The 13,044-nt window shown below is 41.2% G+C and overlaps 1 protein-coding gene across 1 annotated transcript in view; it reads right to left on the reverse strand.

The window, feature by feature from the left end:
- The window catches only part of Xrn2 (5'-3' exoribonuclease 2), a 65,161-nt gene extending 52,460 nt beyond the window's left edge, over nucleotides 1-12,701 (reverse strand). Inside the window, exons 1-4 of the mRNA XM_013027042.1 lie at nucleotides 12,509-12,701; nucleotides 2,034-2,161; nucleotides 1,841-1,952; nucleotides 319-430 (exon numbers count right to left, since the gene is read on the reverse strand). Of these exons, the coding sequence (XP_012882496.1) occupies nucleotides 319-430; nucleotides 1,841-1,952; nucleotides 2,034-2,161; nucleotides 12,509-12,583 (427 nt within the window). The 5' untranslated portion in view covers nucleotides 12,584-12,701. The remainder of the gene's footprint in view (nucleotides 1-318; nucleotides 431-1,840; nucleotides 1,953-2,033; nucleotides 2,162-12,508) is intronic.
- Nucleotides 12,702-13,044: the final 343 nt, after the last annotated feature.

The following is a 13,044-nucleotide window of genomic DNA, read 5'->3' on the forward strand; positions in this document are numbered from 1 at the left end:
TTGATGGTACCTTTTTTACTCCAACTATAAAGTGTAATTACCTTGAACCAATAAATGTGGCTTTCCTGGCCTATTAGAATGCCTCTCCATTTAAATTATTATATATAATTTTGCCACTTGGATACAACCAACCAGACTTTACACCTCAAACACATGTGGGTTGGGAATGACCCAGTCCCAGTGAGTGTCAGCACCCCCTGACCTTCCCTTTCTCCTCTATGAGATTCAGTCAGCTCCTACCTATATATAACCACTAAGAATTTCAAAGCTTTGGGGAGCCATAGTGTAAAGTACATCTACAAAACACACATTCTCTACCTTTTGCCAGTATTTCCTCCCTGACTCGCTGCTTCTCAACTGCTGCTTCCATTCCTTCCTTTGATGCTCTGAACCTCCTTGAACGTTGCTGGTTCATTTTAGCACGTGGTGCCTGAAAACACACATTTCATATTCACACAATGCTATTCAAAATATTCACAAATATGTATACTACTTTCAATCAGTCATTCTTATAAAAGTAGTACTATATTTAATAATGATTTCATAACAAACTCAAATGGCTATAAACTTAACCTTGGACAAAGAACCTAAAATCTGAACCTTGTTAAGTGAGCAAGTGACATAACAAGAAGAAAACATCCAATGAAACCTCATCAGTTCATTCTACCATGGACCACATTTCTAATGCCATTCTCAACATACTAAATCAAAAAAAAAAGTTATTTTTCCTATAGTCAGTAAGTTTGGGATTATGATTTATTTTCACTTTTCTTATACCTTGGGCCCAGCTTGTCCCATTTCTACCCTCCCATTCCTACTGTCCATCAATCTCCAATCATTTTTCATCCTTAAAGAAATGGGAAGCTGGGAGCCAGTGGCTCACGCCTGTAATCCTAGCTACTAAGGAGGCTGAGATCTGAGGCTCACAGTTCAAAGCCAGACCAGGCAGGAAAGACTGTGAGACTCTTATCTCCAATAAACAACTAGAAAACCGGAAGTAGCACTGTGGCTCAAGTGGTAGAAGGCTCACCTTGAGATGAAGAGCACAGAGACAGTACCCAAGCCCAGAGTTCAAGCCCCATGACCAACAAAAAAAAAAAAAAAAGAAAGAAAGAAAGAAAAGAAATGGACAAGCTGGGCACTGGTGCTCACAGCTGTCACCCTTGCTACTTAGGAGACTGAGATCTGAGAATCGTGGTTCAAAGCCAGCCTGGACAGGAAAGTCTGTAAGACTCTTTATCTCCAATTAACTACAAAAAGTTGGTAGTGGTGCTGTGGCTCAAGCAGTAGAGCGCTCACCTTGAGCTGAAATGCTCAGGGACAATGCTCAGGCCCAGGGTTCAAGACCCACAACCAAAAAACCCCAAAACAAACAAACAAAAAGTTGGAAATAGAACTGTGGCTCAAGTGGCACAGCACTACCCTTGAGCAAAAAAAAACCAAACCTAAACAAAACAAAAACAAAAAACCCTAAGGGATAGTGCTCAGGACCTGAGTTAAAGCCTTAGAACTGGCATACAAAAAAAAAAAAAAAGGACAAAAATCACCTTCTCTATCTTCTAACTCCCAGAGTTATCACCTGGTTTCTTCATTCTACACCCTGCATGTTATTTAGTGCCTATAAATGACTGAACTCACTCATGGATCTCTGTCTCCCTCCTTTCCACACTAATTCTTTCAAAGTGAGCGTATTCACAAATTACTCTGGTACAAAACAAACATTATATAATATGAATGAATGAAACACAACATTTTCCACTTTTTAGTTGACTTTCATTCTAGACATTGTCACTGGAAAATCTACAAAAACAAGAAGGTTTCTAGTTATTTTAGCACTTACCACTCCATCTATTGCCATGTAGAGAAGTCGTCTTGGTCTTACAATATTGAAAAGTCTGTCAATGTACTCAAAAATTGCAACCATCATTTCATCTTCATTTTTTGGTGCTGGTCTATAATGATAAGAAACAATGGGATTTAATATATTATTTCCCCTGTAATTTGTGTATGAATGACACAAATAGGTTACATACTTATCTTCAGGATGAGTACAGGGGTGGATGATTCCATTCATATCCAAATATAGATTATCAAACTCCACATCATTTGGATTAGGTTTACTGGCATCAACTGGAATCTTTACACCATTGCATTCTTTTGGCTACAAGGAAGCAATAATTAAGTAGTTTGATAATTAAGTAGATTCATTTCTGAACTGGAAATAAAACACTTCAAATAACCTTTATATTTTTATTGTTAAACTGAAGTTCTCCCATCCATAGTAAGTGAATGGCTTCTAACACAAGTTAATTTTAAACAAGTAGATGATTTTTATCAAATTCCCAAATCATTCAAATGTCCAAGTGAGAGATGAAAAGATCCCCTTAAGAGTTTATTTCCCTTACAAAAAAAAAAAAAGAAGTTTATTTCCCTCACCATTCTCATTAATAAATCCTGTCAAATTAACCTAGAATGCTAGGGGGGAGGGGAAGCGAGGGGGGGAGAGGGGAATGAAGCCTCTCCATTTCATGCCCTTCACTGCCACTACCATAAATACCAGGTCATCAATGCTGACATAAAAGTTCATAGCAACCCTACTGTGAACTGTTTCACCAGTATACTCTCACATTTCCAGCTCAGCCTCTACAATGTCATTTATCTTTCTAAAACACTAATGTCTGTGTCTTAATTTTGCTTCTATTTTCAAATGATTCCCACAGCAAGTACAAAACAATGAGTCTTCGATCCTGCCACAATATTTTTTGAATCCCACTTTCTACTTCAAAAGTTCCTAGGAAATACTTTCTTCCTTCAATGCTTTGTCTTAATGCATTTCATTTGACAGTCCCCTTTTCCCCCATCAACTCTTGCTTTCTTAGATATTATTTTTCTAGACTCAGATCAAATGTCACTCATTTAGAACATCTTTTTATAATGGTCTTTCCCCAAGAAATTACTGCCTCTTCCTCCTACACTCCTTACATCATTGCTTATTGTCTTACAACACTGTCGGACTTATATTTGTCACTTCATTTTTAAGTTCTTCAAAGGTAAGAGCTAGCTAGGCACTGATGCCTCATGCCTGTAATCTAGCTACTTAGGAGGATGAGATCTGAGGATGATGGGTCAAGTCCATGAAACTCTTATATCCACTTAATCATCGAAAAATTGAAAATGGAGAATCTGGCTCCAGTGGTATAGTGCTAGCCTTGAGTAAAAAAGAAAAAATAAAGAAAAAAATAAATAAAGCTCAGGACAAATGCTCAATCCCTGAGTTCAAGTCCCAGGACCAGCACCCACACACAAAATGGCATACAAAATGACTACTTCCAGAAGTAGTCAATAATGTTTCATAATGATATTTATTACTTTTTCTCTTCCAGGGTTCCAACAGAAGATTAAGATAATAAGATCTGTTCTGCTATCAATAGTAAAAGTCGGGCTGGGAAGGTGGCTCAGTGGTAGAGAGCTTGCCTTGCATGCCTGAGGCCCTGAGTTCGATTCCTCAGCACCACATAAGCAAAAAGAAAAAAGCTGGAAGTGGCACTGTGGCTCAAGTAATAGAGCGCTAGCCTTGAGCTGAAGAGCTGAGGGACAGTGCCCAGGCCCAGAGTTCAGGACCCACGACCGGACCAAAAAAAAAAACAAATAGTAAAAGTCACTTTAAAATAACAGTTCCCCAAACACATATAAGGCAATAGCAAAAAGAAAAAAATTTAAACAATTTAAAAGCCCATTATATACATGCTATATCATGGGTTTTTTTTGGGTCGGTCCTGGGGCCTAAACTCTGGGCCTGGGTACTGTCCCTTAGCTCTTCAGCTCAAGGCTTGAGCCACAGTACCACTTCCAGCTTTTTCTGTTTATGTGGTGCTGAGGAATCAAACCCAGGGCTTCATGCATGCAAGGCAAGCACTTTACCACTGAGCCACCTTCCCAGCCCCCTGTACTGTAGTTCTTATCCATGCATGGTGTTCCAAAGGTTCCAGTGGATACCTGAAATTGAAGGTAGTACTAGACCCTATATATGTTTTATCATTCTTACCTTAGATCTCAGCATAACAATTTCCTTTATTATTTGTTGGCTTATTAAGAATGTTCACTTTTTTTTTTTTGGTCAGTCATAGGGCTTGAACTCTGGGCCTGGGCGCTGTCCCTGAGTTCTTCAGCTCAAGGCAAGCACTCTATCACTTGAACCACAGTGCCACTTCCACATTTACCTTTTCATAGTAAATAAGCTCTTTATAGATTCTCTTTAGTATATTCAAACTGCCAGAATAATTATTATACTCTTTTGTTTCTTTTTTTCAGTGTCTGTCCAAGGGCTTGAACTCAGGGCCTGGGTACTGTACCTAGGTGTTTCTGCTCAAGGATAGCATTCCACCACTTAAGAAGCTACATTTCACTTGCAGCTTTTTGGTGATTAATTGGAGAATCTCACAAACTTTTCTGTTCTGGCTAGCTTCAAACTGCACTCTCAGATCTCAGCCTCCTGAATAGCTAAAGATTAAAGGTGTGAGCCACTGGCACCCAGCTGCATCACTGCTCTTATAGTTTGGGGCCCTATCAAGTGACTACAGCACAAAGTAGATAATATACATATGCATATATATACAAATGTGTGTATGTATGTATGTATAATTTGGGCATGTCCCAGGCTGGGTAGAGTAGTAAATACAGTGTAAGGTCTCTTCACACCACTTAGAATGGCACACAATTTTAAACATACAAATTGGATATTTCTATTTTTTTTTTTGGGGGGGGGTCCGGTCTTGGGGCCTGAACTCTGGGCCTGGGCGCTGTCCCTCAGCTCTTCAGCTCAAGGCTAGCGCTCTACCACTTGAGCCACAGAGCCACTTCCGGCTTTTTTTTTTGCTTATGTGGCGCTGAGGAATCGAACCCAGGGCCTCATGCATGCAAGGCAAGCGCTCTACCACTGAGCCACCAAATTGGATATTTCTAGAGTTTTCCATTAGTATTTTCACACCGTGGTTGACCACATGCAAGAAACAATGCAAAGTAAAGCCACAGATATGGCAGGATTACCATATAAAAGTACATTCCACAAGTTTTAAAGTAAACTTCTAACACAAATTTCATGCTCATAAAGACAATCATATAAGCAGCAATCAGTAACAGATGAGCAGATGAGTTCTCAGCACACACCAGGTTGGGTATAATAGTGGAATTACAATTACTAAAGAAAAACTATGGAAGATGCAAAATATTCAAGACACGTGAAACTGATCCTTGCTCACCAGATTAAGAATTAAATCATAAAGGGCAACTTCCAATAAAACAGGGTGAGGAGCTATGAAAACACTGGAACTTTATTTAGAAAAGAACATGGTGAAGTTTAAACCTAACTGTACTCTCAAGAATAGTGAAAGTTGTGGTGAAAAGTGATTGGGAGATTTGTGGGTTCACCAGGCTATTCTAGCTAATTTGCAGGAGAAAACTAGGGAGGGAATAAAGAGACATTGTGGGGAGTCACCTTAGCAAACAAGGAACTCAGAAACTAATCCCAAGAATGAGCCACAATTAAACAAGACTAATTGGTAGAGGAATTTACGCTCCAGGGCAATGTTGAAACCACTGCTGGGTTTAACTGTTGGGTGTGATCAGGGAAAGAATGTGAGCAAAACCTCCGGGCACCACTGTCATAGCACCACAGTGACTATAAGCAAGCACAAGAAGGCATTTCCCTGAGGAACAAAAGCAAGCATAGTACAATAAAGGGATAATATTTCAATAAAATAATTCAGTCAATAAACAAAAAAGAATAAGAAGGTAGTTACTACAATGTATCATTTAAAAATGTTCAATTTGAAACAAAAACTTACCAGACATTCTAAAAACAAAAAATAGTAACAATGGCAAAACCTCAAACAAACAAAAACTTTTTTAAAAAGTATGTCATGCCAGGCCCTGGTGGATCACCCCAGTAATCCTAGCTACTCAGGAGATCTGAGGATCTAAAGATTGAGGTTGGAAGCTATCCTGGGCAGGAAAGTCTGGGACACTCTTATCACCAATAAATTACTCAGAAAAAGCTGGAAGTGGTGCTGTGGCTCCCAGTGGTAGAACATTAGCCTTGAGCAAAAGAAGCTCCGGGACACTGGCTTGGGACACTGGCTTGGAATCGCAACTCTCAGTTCTTAGCCTCTCGAGTAGCTAGGATTACAGGCATGAGCCACCAGTGCCTGGCTCAAGCTGTTGGATTTAATAAAAAGAGATTTTAAAGTAGCCATTATAAATATACCTGTAGAACTAAAGAAAGAATAACATCAATTCCCCAAACAAAGTTCATCAACAAAGGCTAGTGGGCCCAGGCCTGTAATCTTAGCATCTTTCAAGTTCAGAGCCAGTCTGAACAGAAAAGTCCAAAAACTCTACTTCTAATTAACCAGTAAGATGCTGGACTGGAGGTATATAGCTCAAGTGACAAAGCACAAGTAACACACACACCAAAAACAAAAGTTACACACACACACACACACACACACACCAAAAACAAAAATTAACCAGTAAGATGCTGGACTGGAGGTATATAGCTCAAGTAACAAAGCACAAGTAACACACACACACACCAAAAACAAAAGTTTCACACACACACACACACACACACCAAACAAAAAGATGCTGGACTGGAGGTATATAGCTCAAGTGACAAAGCACAAGTAACACACACACACACCAAAAACAAAAGTTTCACGCACACGCACACACACACACACCAAAAACAAAAAGATGCTGGACTGGAGGTATATAGCTCAAGTGACAAAGCACAAGTAACACACACACACACACACACACACCCCAAAAACAAAAGTTTCACGCCAATCCCCAGGTTTAAGTGCCTTCACTGGTGAGTTACATTAAATATTTAAGAAACAATACAAAATCTACAAATAAAACTTTAAAAAAAACTGGAGAGTAAACACTACAACTTCATCAGAGGCCAACATTATTTTAATATCAAAACTAGACAACCAAGTGCAGTGGTACAAGTCATCCCAGTACTGTCATCCTAGTACTAAGAAGCAAAGGTATAATGACTGCATTCAAGATAATCAACGTAGGGGCTGGGAAGGTGGCTCAGTGGTAAAGCGCTTGCCTTGCACGCATGAGGCCCTGGGTTCAATTCCTCAGCACCATAAGCAAAAAAGAAAAAAGCCAGAAGTGGCTCAAGTGGTAGAGCACTAGCCTTGAGCTGAAGAGCTGAGGGACAGCACCCAGGCCCAGAGTTCAGACTCCACGACCGGACCCCCCCAAAAAAAGAGATAAACAATGTAGGCTACATAAAAAGACTCTTGTCAAAGAAGATGAAGAGTAAGAAAAGAGAGGGGAGAGCAGAGAAGACGTGTAAATAACACCTGCCTGTAATTCCAGTTATTCAGATGGACAGGAAGATTAAGGCCAGATGGGCAAAGTTAGCTACCCTTATGAAAAACAAAGTAGGAAAAAAAAGTACTAGGAGAAGCATGTCTCAAGTGGTAGAATGGTAAGCCCTGAGTTTGATACCACCACCACCACCACCACCACCACCACCACACACACACACACACACACACTTACTGTACAAACAAAAGAACTGCAGGCATGGCTTAAGTTGTAGAGAACTTGCCCAACAGGGCAAGGTCCTTGGTTCAATCTCCATTATTATAGAAACAAAACAAATTAGACAAAGACATTACATGAGTACTACATGAATCTCGTCAACATATTTTAAAATTCTCAAGAAAATGTAAAGGCCAAGATCCAGAATAAGGAAGAAATTTCTCTTTCTTAATCAGCAAAGTCTGAGGTCTGACAGATGGTCATACTTGTGTTTCTAACATTCAAAAAGTCTACCCATCATCTTGTGTTAAGACTTCATGGTAATATTGAGAAAAGGATGAAGTGTTATACAGAAAAGGTTAAGTTGCCTAACCTAAAATACCAAAAGGTGGAATTATAAATGGCAAAATGTAATCACTTGCTCCAGTGCTCTTTGGACGAATATGGTGCTAGAGTTTTACTGCCTAGCCACTTTAATATTACTGTATCAAGTGTCTGATTTACTGATTCAACAATTGTGTATGATTTAATAAAAAAACACAAACCAAAATTTTTAAATTTGGGAAAAGTACAGGCTTTTCTTCTTTCTTATCTTTAAGTAGTTATATAAAGGAGGTACATTTAACAAAGCAGTTTATGAATACAAGTTTTTCTTTTTAAAATAATCACAAACTTATTATACAAACCAATCTCACTTCTGGAACCCCCTCCAAAGAAACCAAAGCCTGTGTCCATACGAAGACTTGTACAAAATTTTTCTGTAATAGCCCAGAACTGGAAACAATCCAAACATTCAATTCAATAAGAGAAATGAAGAAACAAAATGTAGTATACTCAGAACAGAATAATATAAAAAAAATAAAAAACAAAGCTGGCTGTGATGGATGGTACAGCCTATCTTAGTATTCCCAAGGCACAGGCAGGAGGAAGATCTACTTCTGGACTAACAGGATACATAGCAAGTAAAAAAAAATGAACTATTGATATATCTATCAACATGAATAAATCTCAAATATGCTACAGGAAAGTAAGCTATACAAAAAGAGTATATGTTGTACAAAGCCATTTCGATAAAATTTTAGAAAGGGAAAGGTATTTACCGTGCCAGAAAGCAAATTAACAGTTGACAAACCACAAGAAGGGTGGTAGAGAATTATAAAGAGACAAAAGGAAAACTTCAGAAGCCATACTGTTGTTTTATCTGTGGCGATAGTTCTACGGATATATACATTGTATTAAATTGTACATTTAAAATGTATGCTTATGTCAATTATACTTCAATACAGCTGCAAAAATAGGAGTGAAGGTTGGGGGAAGAGCTAGAAGACAACAGCCAAGAAAAATTACCAGTGATAACCAGTATCTAGTTTTGAGAGGGAAGATAAAAAGCTTAAGAAATTATAAAAGAGCATTCCCTAACACTGAATAACAAGACTCTAGATTTAGAGTTTGCCAAGTACCTATCAAGACAATTAAAAGCCAGATGTGGTAACCTTCATCTGTAATCCCAGAACTCCACCTGGGATGTTATGGCAGAAAGTTTTCCAGTAAAAAGCCAGTCTGGAGCCTGGCACCAATGGTTCATGATTATAATCCTAGCTACTCAGGAGGCTGAGACCTGAGAATCATGTTTGAAAACCAAGCTGGGTAGGAAAGTCCTCAAGACTCTTATTTCTAATTAAACCACCTAAAAAGCCAGATGTGGAGCTGTAGCTAAAGCACTAGCCTTAAGTGAAAAAGCTCAGGGACAGTGCTCAGGCTCTGAGTTCAAGCCCCAGAACCAGCACCAAAAAAAAAAAAGAAAAGAAAAGAAAAAGAAAAGCTGAGGGACAATGCCCAGGTCCAGGGTTCAGGCCCCACGAACAGACCCCCCCCCAAAAAAAAAAGAAAAGAAAAAAAAAAGAAAAAGAGAAAGAAAAAGAAAGAAAGCTAGTCTGGACTACATACTCAAGTACATGGTCCATAATCATTAAAGTTTAAAATTCAGAAAGAAACTAGGCATGCCTGTAATCTCAACCACTTGGAAGACTAAGCCAGTACAACTGCTAGCACCCAGCAATTCAAGCCAGTTGGGCTAAACAGCAAGCCATGTTCTCAAAAACTAATTTAAAAAATAAAATTCAGAAGTGGAGCTGTGGCTCAAGTGGTAGAGCGCTCACCTTGAGCTGAAGAGCGCAGGGATAGCGCCCAGGCCCAGAGTTCAAGCCCCACGACAGACCAAAAAAATTTTTTTAAATAAAAATAAAATAAAATTCAGAAAGAACTGATCAGAATGAAAGAAGGAAAAACAAAGAAGGGAGTAAATATTAAGTGCATGGCTTTCCTGCCTCCTATACCAGCTCTGATGTTATGTGAGAATAATACTTTACCCTCCTATTTCAATTTTCTGATTTGTAATAATAAATAATAAGTTATGCAGCTGTTATGAGGATCTGAGAAACTATCATCTATAAAATGCTTAGAATAGGAACTTGTACACGCTAACTTATGCAAAAACCACTAATTACATAAAAACACACTAACCTTGAATTTTGTTAAGTAGGTGTATTGACAATTTTCAAACTTAGAACTCCATGTTTAGGTAGTTAACACTCATATGTATAGGGTAGAATGGAGATATCTGTGGCTTACAATGACAGAAAACTTCTATGCCCAATGGCATTTACTAAAAATGCAATGAAGAATAAAAACCAAGGAAGTTTTAATTTTAGCAAGAAATATAGATATAGAAAACATACTTCCCGCTGACAATCTCAGAAAGCAGCTTTCCAATAAGGCTCTAGAATTTATTTCTGTAATTGCCACAGAAATAAACAGGACTCAAAAACCGAACATAATTACAAGTTCCCAACACCTGGAGAGGCTGAGATAGCGAACGGCAAATTGGAGGCCAGCCTAGGCCATAGGGTGAAACCAAGAAAGGAAAGGAAAGAGGGAGGGAGAGAGACAGAAATAAAAAATACTCCGAGTCTCCTCAAAGAAAAGGGACTTCACAGAATGACTGATAAATAATTTAAGGAAAAGTACAAAGGGGGGGGGAGGGCAGGTCTAGGAAAAAGAAAAACAAAGTTAAGAAACAGATTCACAGCCCTACTATGTGTACGTTAAGAAACAATCACAGCACGTACTATGTGTACAGGGATCACAATCAAAGTACTATTTTCACTTCTCAAGTTTTCTCAAGTTTGTTTTTCAAAAAAAAACTTATACAGCCAAATCCCTGACAATTTTGGATGCAAACAAGAAAAGACAACTGACAAACTTGGTGTGAAGGTTACGAGCAGTAGGGGCAAAAAAAAACTAATACCAACCTTAGAACCAGTAGGTCAAGGGATACTTTATACATACAAGTGATGGAATTAAAAAATTAAAAAAAGAGGTGTGTAACTCAAAATTACAATGAAAGAAATAAGACAGTGGTTTACATCAAAGGAGGACCTGGAGAAGTGACACTGAATTCTTTCCTTTCACAAGTTAAACTGTCAAATATAGGTGTTAGAATCTGAATCACTTAAAGTGGCTGTCTCTGGACAGAACATATAGATGGGGAAGAGTGGAGCAAAGGAACTGTTGCTTTTTAGTATAGCTCATGAGAAAGCCGTTTTATGTATTTATTTATTTTTGTCAGCTGTGGGGCTTGATCTCTGGGCCTGGACACTGTCTCTAAGCTCTTCTGCTACCGAGCGTCAGCGCCACTTTGGCTTTTCTGGTGGTTTATTGGCGGTAAGAGTGTCAAGGGCTTTCCTGCCTGGGCTGCTTTGAACCTTGATCCTCAGATCTCAGCCTCTTGAGTAACTAGGATTACAGGCATGAGCCACTGGCGCCCGGCTGAGAATGCGGTTTGATAAAAGTTTTTACATAAAACATAAGCATTCAGCTTGGCAATTACTCTTTCGAGAAAAACACGTGGGCCAAGAACGTAAAAAACAAACAAAAAAAAAACCAATAAAACAAAACAAAACCAAAAACCCCACCAAGATCTTCTTTAGCAATTTAAGCAAAAGAAGTTCACAGGGCAGTTTGGTACTCACTGTCAAGAAGCAAGAAGGGGAAGGGACAAGTGTGCCCCGAACCTCCAGATAGTCTAAGTAGGAGTACAGAACCAAAATTCGGGCAGAATCTTAGAAACGACTAGAGTAAGACTCAAGCACGACGAAAAGATGGGACGAAATGATGGAAAGTGTGGTTCTGATACCGAAGCAACGGACACTCAGACGGATGAGTTAATCATACGCTTGAAGGGATACATAACCAGAAGTCTCCTCTCTAAACTGAGTGTGCCTAAGATTCCTGATGAACTTCAACAACCTCCACGGGACGGGACCCTTGGGGGCTAGTCCGAGACCTTTTCTACTTTGGGATGGGCGTATGAACAATTCACACACATTTATAATTTTACGACAACACACGGCCTCGCTGGATGGTGAAGAGCAGGGACTTCACCGCCAGCAACGAGAGTCTTCCGACTGTTCAATACAAGCAGGCAATCTCTCTGCACGTGCCCCCCTTAACCTGCTAACCCCGCAGCGCGGGCGAAGGCCGCTCAACCTCCGCGCAGTCCCTCCCGCCCCCCCGCCCCCGGGGGTCAAGTCCCCAAACTGCGCGGACTCCGGAGGAAACAAAGCCGTGGGCGGAGCCTTCCGGAGCCGGGAAAAGCGGGCCGGGGCGGAGCGGCCCCGCGGCTCACGGGTTCAGGCCCAGCCACAGGCCCCGCCCAGGATACGTCCGCACACCCTAATTCTCAAACCACGTCTACGGCGTGCGGTGCGACCGCGGCCCAGGGGTTTGGCGGGAAGGCCAGGACTCCGGCCGGGTCCGGGCGGGAGTGAACACCCCATACCCAGGGCCCGCGGCCTAGAGATGCAGCGGGCGGGGGGGGGGGGGCGAAGGCGGGAGTGGGGGGGTGGGGAGGGTAGTTCATCCGGACGGCCTCCGGGTGCCTCCTCACCTTCTCTTCCACACAGTTGACAATGATAGACGGGTACTTGCGGCTGAGCCAGCGGAAGAACGCCGGGACTCCCATCGCGGCAGCACAGTTAGGCGCAGCGGCCGAGGCCGGTGGACAAGTGTAACCTAAGAGACAGGCGGAGTGGCGGCCACTGGCAGCGGCGCTTCCTCCCACGTGCGCGCCGGAGACCGGCAGTGACGTCACCGCGTCGCCGCGGGGGAAGTCGGGAAGGACGTTCCCCTCCGTGGGGAAGCTGTGGCGCTGGGCTGCTGGTAACTTGGCAGGTGTGGTAGTGGGAGCGCGGGTCCCTGCGGCCGGCGGGGTGGTGGAGGGGAGGCTGCGCCTGGCCTCGCCTGGTACTTGTCACTCTCTGTGACTGATTTCACGTCCCCTGCCTTCGGCTGGGACAGATCCCCACTGCAAGCCCTGGAGAGCACGTCTCTGCCCATGAGGTCGCTTCTTTGGGGAAAGCATGACTCATTTTACCTTCTTTTCTTCTCAAGCTAGGGTTGAAGCAGCTAAACTCCCATCGTTAG

The sequence above is a fragment of the Dipodomys ordii genome, unplaced genomic scaffold (genome assembly GCF_000151885.1).
Source record: "Dipodomys ordii isolate 6190 unplaced genomic scaffold, Dord_2.0 Scaffold99, whole genome shotgun sequence".
NCBI lineage: Eukaryota > Metazoa > Chordata > Mammalia > Rodentia > Heteromyidae > Dipodomys > Dipodomys ordii.